The following is a 17,110-nucleotide window of genomic DNA, read 5'->3' on the forward strand; positions in this document are numbered from 1 at the left end:
GCGAGGGACAATGTCACTAATTAGTTAGTCTGTTCTTGTGTGAATCTACATCATTCATCTTAACAATCCCTTTGCTCTTTAACTGAAATCACTCAATCACTCAAAGATTTTTTCTTTCCTTTATTTTTTTGGTGTGTGTTTTATCTAATACAGCCTTCAGACTTTAAAGTTGCTTGTTTCCTTTCTTCAATCTGATCCTGCGCATGTAGTAAAAACAGTTGTCACAAATGCCACACATGCTCTACATGGAGGAAATGAATATCACAAAACTGTACTTTGTGCGTATTGTATTAACACAGCGCGAACACAGAATATGTGAGCTTTAACTAAAAACCTCAAAACTCACGGCGAGTAAGCTAGTGTTAGATTCCTGGAAAACTGAACACAGAGAGACACACACACAAACACACACACACACAGAAACACATACCTGATGAAATTGTTTTAACGGGTCCCATGCCCCCTTTTCACAATGGCAGACAGGAACACAGGTCATGACGTGTTACACAGTGTGGAGTGGGCCTCCATAGCTATAAATAGCCCTGAGAGGAATCAGATTTGGAGAAGCGAAGGTGGGAACTGATGAGATCACACATACCCGTGTGTGTGTGTGTGTGTGTGTGTGTGTGTGTGTGTGTGTGTCTGTGTGAGTGCACATACACATGCATGCCCACAAAAGGCTTGGCTCTGAGAAAAAACAGAGATGGAGTCAGACTGACATCATGCAGACTTGCCGACAGACAAGCAGACAGAACAGCGGGAAGCAGGCAGAACAGAGAGTGGGAACGGGCTGAACACACCGCTACAACAGAGAGGACGGTGTGAAGTGACACTGAGATGACTACCTGGTGGAAAAACCGGGGGAGGGTCTGAATGCGGTGATGATGAGGAGGATGACGAACGTGAAGTGGTTGACGTGTAATATTCACGTGTGTTTTGAGCATTCAGCCTTTCAAGGACATCACAGTATTAATAACACATGAAAGTGGAAAACTTGGATATGATACATCATCCATGTAGTGTATACTCTGTCTTCCATATGAATGTGATTTTAATATGTTTGACTTTCACCAAGGACGACAAAGATCTGACTATGGAAGACTGTATTACTGCTCCATTACAAGAGGAGACATCCATCATCTAAAAAAAGCGAACAGGTGCTCAGACTGATGGTTGGTGTAAAATCATGCTGCTTGTCGATGAAGAGTGCCAAAGCTACAGCATGTTGCTTATCCTTCATGTAGTAGATGGCTAGATTCAATGTTTGATTTTGAATTTTTTTAAATTTTATTTTTGTTCATAGAAAACGCAAAAATAATATCATTACATTACAGGATTTTAAAGTTGATGTGCTGCTTTATTCTGGACATAAAACAACACACAAAGTAAGTTTCAAATGTCTCTTTCCTCTAATAACTTTACAGTGTGTTTGTGTGTTAGTCTATGTGTAAAAAAACCTGTCTGAAAGCCTTCTCATTTTCTCTGCTTTGTATGTCAGACTCAGCTCTGCTTCCCCAAACTGTAAGACATATCACTCTCAACTGTGACACACAGACAGCCACCCAGAGGCATGGTTACACACACACACACACACACACACAGACACACACACAAACATGTTTCTAGAGCACACAAGTGACTGACAGACATCAAGTTGGTGCAGAAGAAAAAGATGACAGACAAGTGCCACTCGAGAAAATGACAAGCAAGCGACACATTTGCAGTGATAGAGAGCGGAGAGACACCAGGCTCTGTTGTCAATCAAGAATGATAGTGATGAAGTCTCTTGGTGGAGCAAGATATATTTATCCATCTTTTTAGTTGTTTATTTAATATGTTCATAGATTTTAATTTTATCTCATACCATTATTTATCAAATAAAAAAGTACAGGGTGCTGGTTTCATGAGCATCGGCACTGATATAATTGACTAAATCAAGCCTTTGTTCATTAAGGCTGCCCTTTAAGTTCCTTTTTATCTGAATTATCTGATCCATTTGTTAACACTCTGCAACAGTCCTGTTTCATTAAACGTGCTTTACGCTAAATGTAAATGTGCCCTGACATGCTATGAAATTGATTATTACCAGCTGACACTGAAATACATTATACCGACTAATTAAGTATGAGGGCAGAGAGAGAAGGGGTAACAACACAGAAATATAATGGGTAAGAAGACTAAGAAAGGAGTTCAAGTTTAAAAAGAACAGGGCTTAAAATATTATTTGGTAACTCTCTGGACACATTCAACCCATCCCAATGTCTGTATTATCTCTCTTTAGCTTTGTTGCTTCCAACAGCTGCATCTTTTTCCCTGCTTTGCTTTCCCCTGGCATAACTTCACTTTTCTCACCTCACTGGAACCCACTCTTATTGCCACAATCTGTCCTTTTCTTTTTGCCTCCACCTCCATCTACCTCCACTTCTATCTCCCTATTTCCCCTTCACGTCCTCCCTTCGCTTTCACCCTCTTCTCACACACTCTCTTGCTCCCTCTCTGCCGTGATGACTCCAGGTCAACAGCACAGTCTCTCAAGGTCGTCCCTGTCCGAGGTCTGGCCTCCTCATGCCTGGATGGCTGAGTGGAACAGACAGCTCCGTCCCAGTTGGGGACCATCAGACTTTTAGTGCCTCTGACCACTGGCCTCCCTGGTGGATAGGCCTGATGTGCATCCTTTCTTTGTTCCCATCCTCTGCTGTCCATTATAAAGAGTGTGACTCATAGAGAAAGGCAGACCCAAGAAAATAAAGGAGTGGCAGGAAGATGGGCACAATAAATCTAATTAAATGGCCTCCTGAATTAGTCCAAAATGTTAATAGGATTTGTCTAGTAGTCTAATATACTGTATTTTTACATTAGTCAACAAGTATGTATGTAATGCTGGATGCTTTTACTCCAGTCCTGTTTTGTTTGACAGATCCAAACCCCTGAACCTTGCTCCTATATTGGGGTTCACCTGAGCAGTTGAGAAAGATGTCCTTCTGACTTTGCACACATGGAACAACCACACAGAGATCGCCCGGAAATGCGGATCTGTGTCATCTTCCAGATGGACTGAAGTGTGGTTTGTTCGTGGTGAGAAAACAACATGAACCAACCATGACAAAATAGCTGATTATTATTCAGATCACGGAAACCATTTTCTAATCTTGCTGAGGTGTCAGATGCTTTACCTGCTTTGTATTTTTCTAGTGGCACCTCTTTGATGGATGAGGTGATTCACTGATGTTCAGTTTTGTCCATTTCTTTGTGAGCTCAGAGCCACATTAAACCACTGTCACGACATAACACCCACTGTATGGGAACTATCTCTCCAATAAGCTTACTTATTTAATAATACCAGTACTTCAATACAAGAAAAAGCAACTATTTTCATAACTGATTGATCATATCAGTTATTTTACAAGCACAAATACCCCAAATGTTGCTGTTTGAGTAGTTGGTATGACTAGAATGGAGCTACATAAGTGCAATCCATTTACCATTGAACTTGAAATTTGTCTCAGGCTCTTCACCCATGCTGCTGCCATAACAATAAAAACAACATTTCATACAAAAAAATACACAGACATGTTAATAAATATCAAACAAGGTCCATAAATAACAAAGAGCAAACAAGGATCTTAAAAAAAAAAAGTACATAACCCTCATTTCACATCCAAAAAACAATGAACATGGTTACGTAATGCTGTAATAATCTGTTCTTTAGCACAACACTGCCAATGAGGTGCTCATCTTTGTATCTAGTGTGAGGCTAGATGCAGTCCACCCTCAAGAATGAACTTTGTATTGAGAGTGAAGAGTCACACTGTACACATGGTGCTCACATCCAAGCAGCAGTGGAAGTGTAACTGAGAGACCCCCGAGGCATTTAATAGCTATAGTTAGCTTGGATTTATTCACTGCTCTGATAGCTATAGTTAGCAGTAAATTTATCCACCTGCCAAGGGGACTTGTCAACCAAGGATGGAAAATACACGTCCATTGAGTTAGTTAGCCTTTAATGACGGAGGGGCTGGCTGGAAAGAGATGATTAGAAAATTAATTATTTATCAAAATACTACTAAAAATTTCCCCTGAAAACTGAAAAATTGAGAACAAGTCATTAAAGTGTAAATTGAATGTTCTGAATTTTCAATCAGGGCTGTAAGTCTTAATGCATGAGTGCATGAGCGTGTTTGTGTGTCTGTGTGTGCAGAGATGAGGCTTCTCACTGCTTGCATGTATGTTTGTTTGAGTTCGAAGGAGTTAATATATGTGTGTGTGTGTGTGTGTGTGTGTGTGTGTGTGTGTGTGTGGTGGGGGCTCTGGTGCATGTGTGACTCACGTTGAAGTTTCATTAATCTCAAGGAAAAGATCGATAGCTTCCCAACCTGTTTTCACCTTGCCTGTGTTTAATGACTGACTGACCGGGTGTGTTGAGTGCCCACAAAGCCTTGTTAATGTCCTCCTGCTATGCATATGTTACACGCACTGACCGACATGTATACATTTACCTTCATGACTGAATAATTCATTTAATATATTTAACTGTTAACCCTGATTTTAGAACTACACGTTCTGAACCGCCTTGATAGTACTGAAAAGTATTGAAATATTCACCCACTCCTGAAAGAATGTACCTGGTCATGTCATCAGTTTTATGAACACAAACCTTTTGAGAAATTTCAATCTGGTTCTTTGAGATCTAAAAGATTTACTGCTCTGCTGCAGACATTTAATCCTTTACTTTAGTTCCTTAAATCTCAGTTCTGCGTTCAGTACTGATGATCACTTCAGTGGATAGACAATCAGCCTTAAGCAGGCTTCAGTCATGTCCTCAAATGGGACATTGTCTTTGGTTGCTGGGCATTTAGGTTTATTAAAGGTGTCCTTAGGGATCCCCATGGTTCTATTGCTGTTCTCTATCTACAGGACATACTGTCACCTGGTCATGTACAAGCCAGTTTTCCTTTAAACACTCAGATCACTGTCTTCAAATATCACATCTCTGCGCAGAAACCAGGAGGTTATTGTATGAAGTAAATTTGATAATACATACACAATTCTGTTGTTGCAGAAATGGTCAAATGTCAAATTATTCTTATCATTCAATAACCTGTAAAGCATGAATATATTGATGCCTTTCCCACCAGGAAGAGGTTAAGTAATGATGTAACAGCTCCTGGAGTAGGGAGGCAAAGATACGGTCATCAAGAACTAACAGGAACAGCTGGATATGAAGGAGCAAGTGGAGAGGAGAGACAGAGGTAAAAGAGAGAAACTAAGAGTAAAGGAATAAGATGGATGGGATAGGAGCGTATAAAGAAACGTGGGGCATGTACTGAGGTAATATAATATTACAGAAAAGCTGTAATCCAAAGAGACCTTTCCACCATATGATCCAAACATGCAGACTTGGAAGTTACCATGGAGATACCTGGATTTGTTGAGCATGTCGAGGGCTACCTGTGCACTTATATCTATATTTTAGTTTTATTATGCATATGTAGCACACCCTATATGAAGTTATGGCTTCTTGTTTCTGTAGCATCCCTGTGAGCTTGATATATATCATAACGGATAATTAGATAAAGTAATGGACGTTTCAGCCTATTAGCTACAGAAACTGCACACTCAGCAAGTTTTGAATATGGGTAAAAAACAGTGTAATCACAGCAACACAATGCGGCTGTTTAATAATAGAAACTTTCCATTAAGACGGAAACTACTTGATAAGCTGAAGGTTAAAAGGAACAGATGAAGAACTTGAGAGTGAAGCTGTATTTCAGCACCACGGACAGAGACACACTGGGAAAGAGATTTAACACTCTGTCGCCTCCTCACACACAAGGAGAAAAACAAAATAAATGCAACACCTCTCCTTGAAAAAAACCATAAAAATGTTTTATTTCGACTGATGGACTTTCTCCATTTCTTTGTAACAAGCAAAAGAACCATTTATTCTCAGAAAACTTAAAACACTGTGACCAAACATTTTGTCTTCTGCTCGAACATATTGTTCACTTTCCGACACCTTATGAACAATTTTAGCAAATAAGACATTTTGGTCTCTTCCAAACAAAAAAAGGCCTTAACTTTGTAACAGAGGGCATATTGACTTAAAACTGGGAGTCGGGACAGAGATGAAAGCGGTCACAACCTTACATTAGCATGTGAGATATAGTATTCCACTGCAGCCCTGCAGCCACTGGATTTACAGACACCCAAGGCTGCACATTGCTGCTCTATGTCCTCAGTGCTACAAAGACCTTTTTAATTTCCAAGGTAAATGGAGGAGGATTTTGATACTACAAATTTAACACTGGCTGAGCCAAAAAGTTTATATATTGTGTAAAATCAGTTTTTCTAATCAAAATCCAAGGCTGACCATGTAAAAAAACAGTGAAAGTCAATATCGTTTTACCTCAATAGCTAATTTTAGTATCAAATTTATTTTTTTCTTCTAATGCTGAGGTTTCCTATCAGTGTATAACCACCATAATCAGGGCATTGCATGCTAAAGTTGCAGTCAAATATTCTCTTAGCACATTCATTTGGGAATGAAATAATGATGAAATAATGAGTATGATAATACAGAAAATATATTAATCCTTTCAGGTAGCTGTGTCTGTATTTTTGCTTGGAAGACAGAACTGTGAGTCTGACACACTCCAGCTGTGCCAGCTGCTCCCCACTTCATTCTCCCTGTTTGGGGAAATTGGTCTTCTCTGATGCCAGCACCAATCCTGATCGCTGCAAACAATCAACCAGAATTCAGGCATTAATTCATCCTTCAGAAACCTGAGTGAGGCCATGTCTATATTTTGTGGACCCAACAGACCAAGCCAACCAACAATGCACTGCATGCATTCACACATTAGAAAGCACCAAGGTCTCGTTCACCCTTTTAGTTTTTCCTCTCTCTCTCTCCACCAGTCACACCTAGTTTTGCCCCCTCCAACCCCCCACACTCAGACTGCTACTAATAGGGGTTTATTTTTAGCACATGTGAGGTGTGTGTGTGTATACACATGATGGATGGAGGTGATGTTTCACACCTTTCTTGTGAGGGGGCGGAGGGTGGGTGGGGGTGGGTGGGGGGCTGGATGGATGGAGGTGAAGGGAGGAGAGTTTGAAGGCAAGAAGCAGGCTTTGTGAGCGAGGACACATGGGCAGGAGCAGCAGTTACTACACAGGAAGTGTTGAGCAGGCAAAACCTGAAAACCCTGCTAGCACAGCAAACTGACCCACAAGTGGCTGAAGATCAACAGGCCGCTCTGCGCTCATGCCGGTAGTGTTCCTCTTCAGGGGGATGAGGGATGACAGGAACGGCCTGGTTTGCTGTACCGTCCAATTAAAATGCAGCTCACACAGGCCTTTGCTTTGGGCAAAAATCACATATCACATATCATTTCTAGCGTCTTTCCCTCAGTATCTCTCAAGAGGAAGTCGAGGAGAGTTGTTCAGCGGCGACACAGGTGTAACCTGCTTTAAATCATGTTGGCAGAGGACATGAGAAGCAGAAACTGATATATATGATACAATACCTGACAGGCAGAGCAAGCTGGAGCCCTGACTCAATCAGCCCGGGACAGAGCGAAATGTGAACAGCATGGAGCAGATTAGGGCTAAAACCGTGGGATGCATGCCAGAGAAAACAAAGGATAAGAAAGCAAGCAACAGATACACAGAGGGATTAATCAGCATACACGGAGAGCACAAATAACTACAAACCAACTGTCGCTCTTTCTTTAAATAACCTGATCTGGGATGCCACTGTGTGTGCAGAAAAATGGTGGCACGTGCAAAACAGAAATGTAATTTTTTTTTTTTTTTTTTTTTAAATATAGATCCTCAAAGAGATTTTTTCTGCACAGGCTCTGACCTTGAACTTAAACAAGGAGTTTATTTTTAGGCCACCTTTTTTATCTCAACTGTGAATGTGCAAGTCAGGAGGTGTCAACAGCAGACAGAAACAGAAGTGAATAATCAGCCCAAGCGAGACAACTTAAGTGAGAATCTTCACATATCTGGCGACAAAACGAGTGTGTTCTTAAAATGGATTTGTGTGCACAGACGGGGTAGGATGTGACATTTCTCTCTCTCTCTCTCTCTCTCTCTCTCTCTCTCTCTCTCTCTCTCTCTCTCTCTCTCTCTCTCTCTCTCTCTCTCTCTCTCTCTCTCTCTCTCTCTCTCTCTCTCTCTCTCCGTCTCCCTGTCTTCCCACTTTGTCGCTTTCTATCTTCCCTCACTTTAAGATCATTTTTCATCACGTCACATGACGAGATTATCAAATGACAAAACAGTTCCCACAACCTGGCACCGCAGCAAGTAAAATAATAATCTCAAATGAAGTGGAACGAAATCTTGTAAATGAATCCAAATATATCTGCCCTTCAAGTTATGTCTACCCAAACCCGAGGCTTCAGTGCTGCTTCCTGCTGGGTTTTCATATTGCCTATTAGGCACTGATGAGACAACATCCAGCTCAGTCTTCACCCCATGGTAAAGCATACAAGCAGGGGACTTTAGCTTGGAGTAAGTTATCCTTATGGTAATGAACAATTCCTTTCCCACTGTGACTGCCATTACCACACACTGTGATATGGCTTAGTACTCACCACGTACGCAAATACACCAACACACATGCACACACACTAACCCCTGCAAGCACTCATCAGAATTTTACATCACAGGCAGCCTATGTTTTATTCATTAAGCCTTCAATTGACATTTAATGTCATTTTTTTGTCAAAAGCAGAGGAGAGTGATGGACGGGTATGTAATGACGTTTGTCAGAGACGAGAGGGAGGGCACAGAGGTAGCTCTGTAAAACTTCATAAACTCTACAGGTGCTGCAAGGAGATAAGTTCAGAGGAAAGACACATATACGTATTTCTCACCTCAGTAAAAAGATGCATCATCTCTCCAAGTGAAATGAGAAGGGGACCAACAGTGTATTTATTAAACGTTGATTATCAATTCCAGTCAGCGCAACTGTAAACACCAAATAGCAGTATCAGTATGTTTTGATAATAAAATACCAAATGTAATGGCAGCACACAAACACAGAGACACATATGAAGCTCAGCATCTCTGTGCCGGGGCCAAGGCTCGGACAGAACATTCTTTATTTATAGATGATGGGCTGATAACAAAATCTCTTTGGTCATAACCACGAGTGAGCTGCAGAGAGAATTGGCTTCAAGGTATTAGAGCTGAGAAACAAGTCGAGCTTGTGGAAATGTGTGTGTGTATGTGTTCCTATCAATCTGCGCCGATGTGTGTGTTTCTTGTAGCCTTGCTGGTGTGGAAGCATGCATGCCCCAACACAAAGGTGAAGCAGCACATGGGGGAGGTAATCAGAGGTTATTAATTAGAAAGTACCAAGTTCTAATGGCCTCTGGAGGAAGATTAACACCCACTTTCATTTAGAAAAATGTCAAAGCCCCTAACAAATGACTCCTACTCTGGAGAAGGAAATGAATGTGACTGCTTCTTGGTGCTCATATGTACACTGTGAAGTGCAGGTGAAAGCTTCCTGTGGTAAAATAGGTGCAGTGGTGGAGAGTGCATTGTACAAAACGAATAAGTCACATGAAGCTGGTCTCTGCAGGAGTAAACACATGATCTTTATCACCTGAAGGGAATTATTTTTGCAGTTGAGACCAGCATGTATTGCTGCTCATTACACATTAATCTTCAGACATGAAATATTGATTTAAGGCTATTTATTCCAAGCTAAAGTAATTTACGAGGCAAAACAATGCGTTTGTGTAGCGTTAGTGTGCAGCAGTTGTTAGGGCACAAGGTGTTGCTCATGAATAATCTGAAAAAAACATCAACTGAAATTATTGTCAAACAGTCAATTGTTATTTAACAAAGACAGAACCAGAGTGTGTTCACCAGTCGGTGCCACATACACTTGTAAACCTGTTCAAAATACATGGACAACTAGGACAAAATGGGAACGTTTCATATTGTGATTACTGATCCACTGAACAACAAAAACTCTGTTCCTCCACCATGAGGAGATTGTTTTGCATTTATACAAATCAAATCATTGGACAAGAGCACAACACAGACATGTCACAACATACAAACTAGACAAAGACTGAATTATATAAAAATAGACAGTTAAAGCCACGGTACACTGGTGTTTTCACTTCAGTTGCTCAATTAAAGCTTAACTTAACCTCTTCTCAGGAGTTTATATGCATTTAGAGACTGTGTTTGATCGATGCCTGTCTTACTTTCCTGCTACTTTTGTTCAACTTGTTAGGCTCCATCCAAATTCAACCAAGGCAGGGGTTGAATTTTCCCAAATAAAATCATAAAACTGACCTTTTCATTTTCATATACACTACAGCTGTTATTTCTTCACTCAATATGAGACACATTTGTCTTATTTTTTGCAGAGAGCATGTTCTTATGTTTCATGCTCATTTCACAAAATTGTGGAGAAAAAAAAGCTCCAGTGACTGCTGCTTTCCGGTCTCCTGACAGGACAATGACACACAGCAGAGGCATGTGACAGTGATGGGGACAGGAGGCAATGTAGGGGGAGAAGCTCGGGTACAGAAAGAAGAAGGAGACCTGTGCTGTCAGCTTTTTGTTAGATAAGAGCAGAGCTAAAGGACAGATCAATAGGGCTCACAGAGATTCTATACAGCCAAAGCCACAACATCTACAGACTGAGATAATGTCACGCAACAGGGTGAATTGGAAAGGGAAAAGAGTGTGTGTACAGAAGGTGTATGTGGACATGATATATTTAATGTATATGTGTGTGGGGGCAAACAAGTCGAACAGTATTTAATGCATGTTAATTGCACTAAACAGAGGTAGTCCCACTATTAGGTAAATCGACACAAACAAAGCTCTAGGGCAGGGGAGGAGCAGAGGACACACACACACACACACACACACAGGAGGAACCACACACACAGCAGCATGGTCTTGTTTCCCCTACAGAGGCTCATGAAACAAACTAATTAGTGGGCAAAATAGGGGCAAGAGGGAGGGTGACTACAAATGACTGTCATCAGTAATGCTCACACACACACAAACGCCAACGAGCCATAACTAGACACAATAAGGCTCCTAACCACTGTGTAGGTCTATGGTGGGGTAGTGGTCAGTGACAGGACTAATTATAGACACAGGAGCCCATTCAGAAACACACTTTGTGTTATCAAGGTTTGGTGAGGGTATAAAGTCAGGAAAAACTGGTACGTCTACTGACTTAACCCAGTGAGGTAGAATATAAACAGCAATTAACCTGGGCCTTTCCTAATGTCATGTGTCCTTTTTTTGCATAGGTTAAATCACTGTTAGGCTCATACACAGTTTGATGGTGGAGTAAATTCTCTCTCCTTGTCTGACTTAAATGGCACGTCCCTCAGCACCTTGACACAGCCAAAAATGCCACAACACTCAAATACCAAACTGTGAATGGCCTTGATGAAATCCCTATGTAGCACAGCCATTATACAGTTCAGCCCTCACTGGCTCCCGTTGCACCGAAGCAGACATCGCTCTCTTTCTCTTGCTCTCCCATTGGAACAGACACGCAGGAGCCAGTAGTCATGGTAACTCCATTCTGGGTAAACTTAAGGATGTGTATGTACGTACACACACACACACACAGTTAGCCATCTGAACAGTGAGTCTGTTTTGCAAGGATGATGTGAAACTCCACTATTTACCGATGTTTCTATTTCCTTATCAGATTTTATGTGTGCGTCTGTGTGTCTGTGTCTATTTGTGTATGCATATGTATGAGGCACCCAACAGATGTCAGGAACACCAATTAATAAAATTAGCAAATTAGCACAATCAAAGTCAATTCATTAATTAGTTATGGATACATTTAAAGTATCTATACCTATGTTTTATTACTGAATGAACCACTAAAATCCAAAATTTGAAGTTTTTCGCTTAAAAGGCTATGGCTGGTATTATTCAGTAATTTTCTTATAGTCAAAAAATCCCATGAAAACAAAGTTTCTATATGTAACATTCAGAAAACAATGACTAGTAGCCATTAAGTGACCTACAGTCAGCACCCTGTTGCTTGAACACCATGCATGCTTGTGCTCTGTAGGTAGCGAGCATCCTGCACATTGACTAAAACAGTGGCGTGACTGTCAGACTGGGAAAGAAATTCAGCCCTGTATGGAGCTTGGATAGTGTAAATTTAAGGATTACCAAGAGGAAAGGGGCGGTGTAGCATACTCCATTTCTACTGAGGCAAGGCACTTGGAAGCGGGCATAAACGACACATCCTTTTGGTTTTTGTGGAAAATTTGGCCTGAGTCCTTTTGATTAAAATCGGCCCACAGGCTGCTATATACAAGAGAGAAAATCAGGGAAGGTCTCATTGTTTCAGTAACATTACAATCCATTCACACATTGGCAATAAAAAAGTGATCTAGTGATTTATTAGCCTTTGGACGATAGTGGAGAAATAAGCTTTAATCAGGTTTTGACAATACAGGATCAAAAGTAACTTAAAAGTAAGGGACAACACTTAAGCCTCAGTGCAGTAAGAGATGTTGGTGCAAGTACTACTATAAGCTCTACATCTATTCAGTATGTGCAAGGAGATCAGGTAAAGAAGTGCAGTGAAAGTGCAGAGTAGGTACTAGTTAGGCATGTTAAGGTGTTAGGGGTGTTAGGAGAGGAGGTGCTCTTGGAGTCTTCCAGAGATTATTGAAGATGGGGAGGGACACCCCTGCTCTTATAGCATTTGGTAGCTCGTTCCACCATCAGGGAACCACAAACGAGAACAATCTGGAGTGTGAATGCCTTGTGTGCAGGGATGGTAATGCTTGACGACATTCCTTGGAGGAATGCATTGTCTGAGAAGGAGCACAAGCCTGTATGACCGAGTTCAAGCATTAGTGAATTGAATTCGATTCCGGCGGCCATGGGTAGCCTGTGTGAGATGACGAGTAGTGGAGTAAAATGTGCCCTTTTGGGCTGATCAAAGACCAGACTGCTGCTTCCTGGACCATCTGTAAGGGTTTCACTGTGCGTGAGGGGAGGCCGCCAGACGGGCACTGCAGTAAGGCGAGAGATAACCATGGTTGGGACCAAGAGCTGGGTGGCGTACTGAGTCCCTGAATTTTTGCCTAATGAATATACTGGAATATTTGAAAAAAAATTTGTATAAGCATTTCACTACTGAATCCAAACTTTTTATTGATGTTATATGCTTAAATACTGAGTTTTCACAGTTTTAATGTAAAATGTTAGGGACATCTAAAGCATCACTCTGATGAAAATCTATATGAGCACAACCATTGGTTATTATTTCTTTTCCAAGTGTCTGAAATGGGTATCACACCCAGTGTAGTTGTTTTGGACATGTTCTAGCATGTGTGCACAGCTCTTCACACATGTATCCACATCTAATTCCAGCTTTCAGGGCCCGAACACGAATCAGATGTCAAAGTCTGAAGAGATAACGAGCAGAAAAGCAGAGGTGGGGATGAGCTGCACGGACGTCAAATTAGCATTCACACACTGCTCTATTGACAAGGTCATCTAAACACCGCTTTATCTCCACCTTCTAGGATCAACTGCTGGGTTTCAATAGAACCTCCCTACTTTGTTGTGACTTCCCCAAGGCAATGTGAGCTGCTGCTCAATATCACTCACAAGAAAAAAACGGAGGAAAATGGGTGTAAAGCTTAGCAGCAGACTGTCAATAGGCAGTGTTACAGAGGGTGTTTCTGGCAAAGGACACTTTATTCAGCCAACACTAAGCCCAGTAGGACAAAGAGTGTAAGGACATAAAAGAAATAAGACCTTCTTAGTATCAAGAAAAGATTTTGCCAAAGTTTACAGAACTTTATTCTAATCTCAGTGCACAGATTGGCTTTATAAAGTTGTGTGTATCTGTACAGAGAGCGATAGAGAGGAGAGGAGGATGGGGGAGTGGATGTCATACTGAGAGCTGGCTGAAGGGCTGGATAAAAGGCTCTGTGAGTCTTTCTCCCACTGAGAGTTTCTCAATGGAGGTGGAATGCCACGGGCTTCCAGAGGGCAATCTGTTTGACTGGTAGAGAGGGAGAGGGAGGAGAGAGAAGGACAGAGCTGTGAAGGGAGGAGGAGGGAGTCAAAAGGCTGACTGATAGAATAAGGGAAAGCGTGAGTTCAAGCCCAGCAGCTCTCTGATTCTCATTGTGCATACTGATCATTGATTCTATTATGATGCATAAGAATCGAGCAAAGTGGAAAAAACATATGCCCATAAGCACACATGCATGCATACATACATTCATATATACAAATATACGCAGTACACTTGAACATTATGCAAAGAGTAATGACTACAATCTTTAGCCTGTTTGATATATAAGCTTTGTAGTCTTTCAGTCTGGAGATGAAACAAATCACAATCAGACACACTATATATACACACAGATGCACACCATGGACACAAACACACACAAACCCTACAAGTCCACTCATGCTCTTTGAAATAATATGCATGTTTTGGATCTGTGCAGAAGAGGAGTGCGTCTACTCTGTCATCATCAAGGAAGAAAGCAAACTGAGCCACACACACAGGAGGAAGCTGAATTGATGGACCAACAACAGAACAGATCAGCAAAGATCAGAAACCACAGCAGGAGCTGAGCCCCTCTGCTGAATCCACAGCAAACTCCACTGAAGACCATCTCCACTTGGCTTCTGCACTCACGAAAGACGTGGACCCACCAGGAAACCTCTGGATGGGGGAGTGGAAGTTTTGGGTGCCTACCTTGGGTGAGCGTTCCCATGAGGAAGCGGTAGAAATAGCGAGCCACCTTGGTGAGCTGCCTCTTGCACCTTTTCCTGCACTGGCTCATCTTGGTGCAGCTGTGGTGGAGGTGGAGATGATGGCAGTGATGGTGGTGTTAGTCAGCTAGTCTGCCGGCGGAAGCAAGCTTCCAAGGTAGGAGGGGAGGAACAGAGCACTGTGAGTGTGTGTGAGTAGGTGTGTGTGTGTGTGTGTGTATGTGTGTGTGTGTGTGTGTGTGTATGTATATGGATAGTCTGATTGCCGCTGCCTCTCTTCTCCTCCTCACTCACCCCTTCTCTTTCCTCTCTCTGTCGTCCTCCCCCCCTCTCCTGTTCTCTCCGTTCTTCTCCACCTGTAGGGCGCTGGCTGTCAATCAGCCAGCCGCGCTCTGTCTCCTCCCCCTCACGTTCCAAGAAGCCCCTTTCTGGCTTCTCATTGGCTGGGAGTGTGGCGGAAAATTACGGACCGGCGCTCATGTGAGAGTGCGTGTGTGTATGTGTGTGTGTGTAAGAGAGAGCAGTATACTACGAGGAGGCTGGCTTGAGTGGCAGGTGGTGTTTTTTCTCTAGCTGCGCACTCCACACATCTTGTTGATGCTTTTTTTTTTTTTTCCTCTGTTTTTTTTCCACTCACGGCTCGAAAAGAAGACAGCCTCTCAGAGTGTGTGTGTGTGTGTGTGTGTTTGAGCCAGCAAGAGGTTGAGTAAAGTGACAGAGGAAACAAAGCAAACCCATTAATTAGCATCACACACCGTCCTTCTGTGTGTGTCTGTCTCTTGCTTGCCCATTAATGGTATTCATAATACAGAGGGTGGAGAGGAGGAGCAAAAAGGAAAAAAGTGAAGGTACACGAAGAGACAGATAGGGAGGTGGAGATGGGGCAAAAAGGGGAATGCATAATTAATATGTTTCCCTCCTTTCTCTAGTGTGGTGAAATTTAAAGAGAAGAGGCTTGACAGGAGAAAGAGATTGTTGGACAAATACCAGCCCTCAGTAGAAGTCGATGGACAGATTATTATCTGCCAGCAGGGAAGGGGGAGAAGAGAGAAGAGGAGCCGCTTTTAAATCCTGTGAGATTGAGAAATAGGTATTTATGTAAAGCCCTCCTGCCTTCATCCTGCCTCTTATCTCCGTCTCACTCAGTGTCAACACTTTCAGAGTCACTAAACAAGGAAGCACACACACTTAGCCTTCCCTGTAGACATATTCTTATTGTTTTTCCCTCTACAACTCCCACATTAGCCTACTAAACTGCTGCCACTCCACCTTTATCCTCTCCCTTTCTCCCTGACGCTGAATTAAAAGTGATTACCGTTACCACAGCAACCCCCGGACTCCATGGATTTTTCTGGTGGTCTAAGTGGCAGACGCACACACACACACACACAAACATACAAACATACACACACACACACACACACACACACACACGCTTATGTATGCGTACACACCTGTCTGTTCTTCGGGTCAGAGAGGAAGTCAATCAAACATTGGGCAGATGCTCCCTCTAAACGCTCTCATCCAACAGGCTCTGTGCTCTTGTTCTCATTTAGAGGTCTCATGGAGGGGTCAAAGTACGGGTGAGCGTTTGACAGCCAGCAGTTCTGAACAGAGTAAAGAGCCCTGACGTAACCATGAAACACATGAGGACGTCTGAATCCTTCAATTCTGAGAAAAGGCATTAAGAACATGTGGGAGAAGATGAGAAAGACTTAAGTTCCTCCTACTAGTTATTAACTTTGACTCCTGCCTTAGAATGAACTCCCTTATTTTTGAGTATGAATGCACTCAGCAGCAAATAGTTTTCAATTTCTAAAAATTAAGCAATAAACTGTGTGAAAGGTCCACATGTAATTTTCTTTCAGCTTTGGACCATGCTCATTTCTCAGGACCTTAGCTGTCCCAAATCCTTCACCTCAAGCTCTGACACTGTGGGTGAGGCAGAGCGTGTCAGACCCTCGGCAGGTATATGACAGGTTTACGGAGGATGTAGAGAAGATTGTCTGCAACACTGAGGCGCCATCAGTTGCACTAATCACACAGGGCAGAGAGAACTTGTAAGAAGCAGTGGTCAAATCACACATTGTCAGGATGAGGTGAGTGGAAGGGTAGGAAAGAAGTGATTAGAAGAAGTGGAATAAAGGGTGTGGCTGCTCCAGAACGAGATCTGCATGTTGTTGTTGTTTTAAACATGTCCAGGATTTGTGCCAAGACTCAGCTCCCTGTTCTCAGAGTATGCATGCGTGTGTTTGTGCGTGTTTATTTTTTCCCAAATGTTTCCATCCAGGAGTCTGAGTCACCACCACCAAGATGTCCAGGGTGTGAACTGAGCAGG

General features: G+C 42.2%; 1 protein-coding gene across 3 annotated transcripts in view; it reads right to left on the reverse strand.

The window, feature by feature from the left end:
• Positions 1–17,110, reverse strand: part of LOC139622941 (A-type potassium channel modulatory protein KCNIP2) — an 84,485-nt gene that overhangs the window by 31,337 nt on the left and 36,038 nt on the right. Inside the window, exon 1 of one of the 3 annotated variants that reach the window (XM_071480675.1) lies at positions 14,756–15,095. The exons of the other annotated variants lie outside the window; for them this stretch is intronic. Within the exon in view, the coding sequence (XP_071336776.1) occupies positions 14,756–14,843 (88 nt within the window). The 5' untranslated portion in view covers positions 14,844–15,095. Of the gene's footprint in view, positions 1–14,755; positions 15,096–17,110 lie in introns of those variants that run through there. 3 annotated transcript variants of the gene reach the window in all.

Source organism: Trachinotus anak, unplaced genomic scaffold, assembly GCF_046630095.1.
Source record: "Trachinotus anak isolate AG129_WGS33_773 ecotype Australia unplaced genomic scaffold, CSIRO_AGI_Tana_v1 ptg000007l, whole genome shotgun sequence".
Lineage (NCBI taxonomy): Eukaryota > Metazoa > Chordata > Actinopteri > Carangiformes > Carangidae > Trachinotus > Trachinotus anak.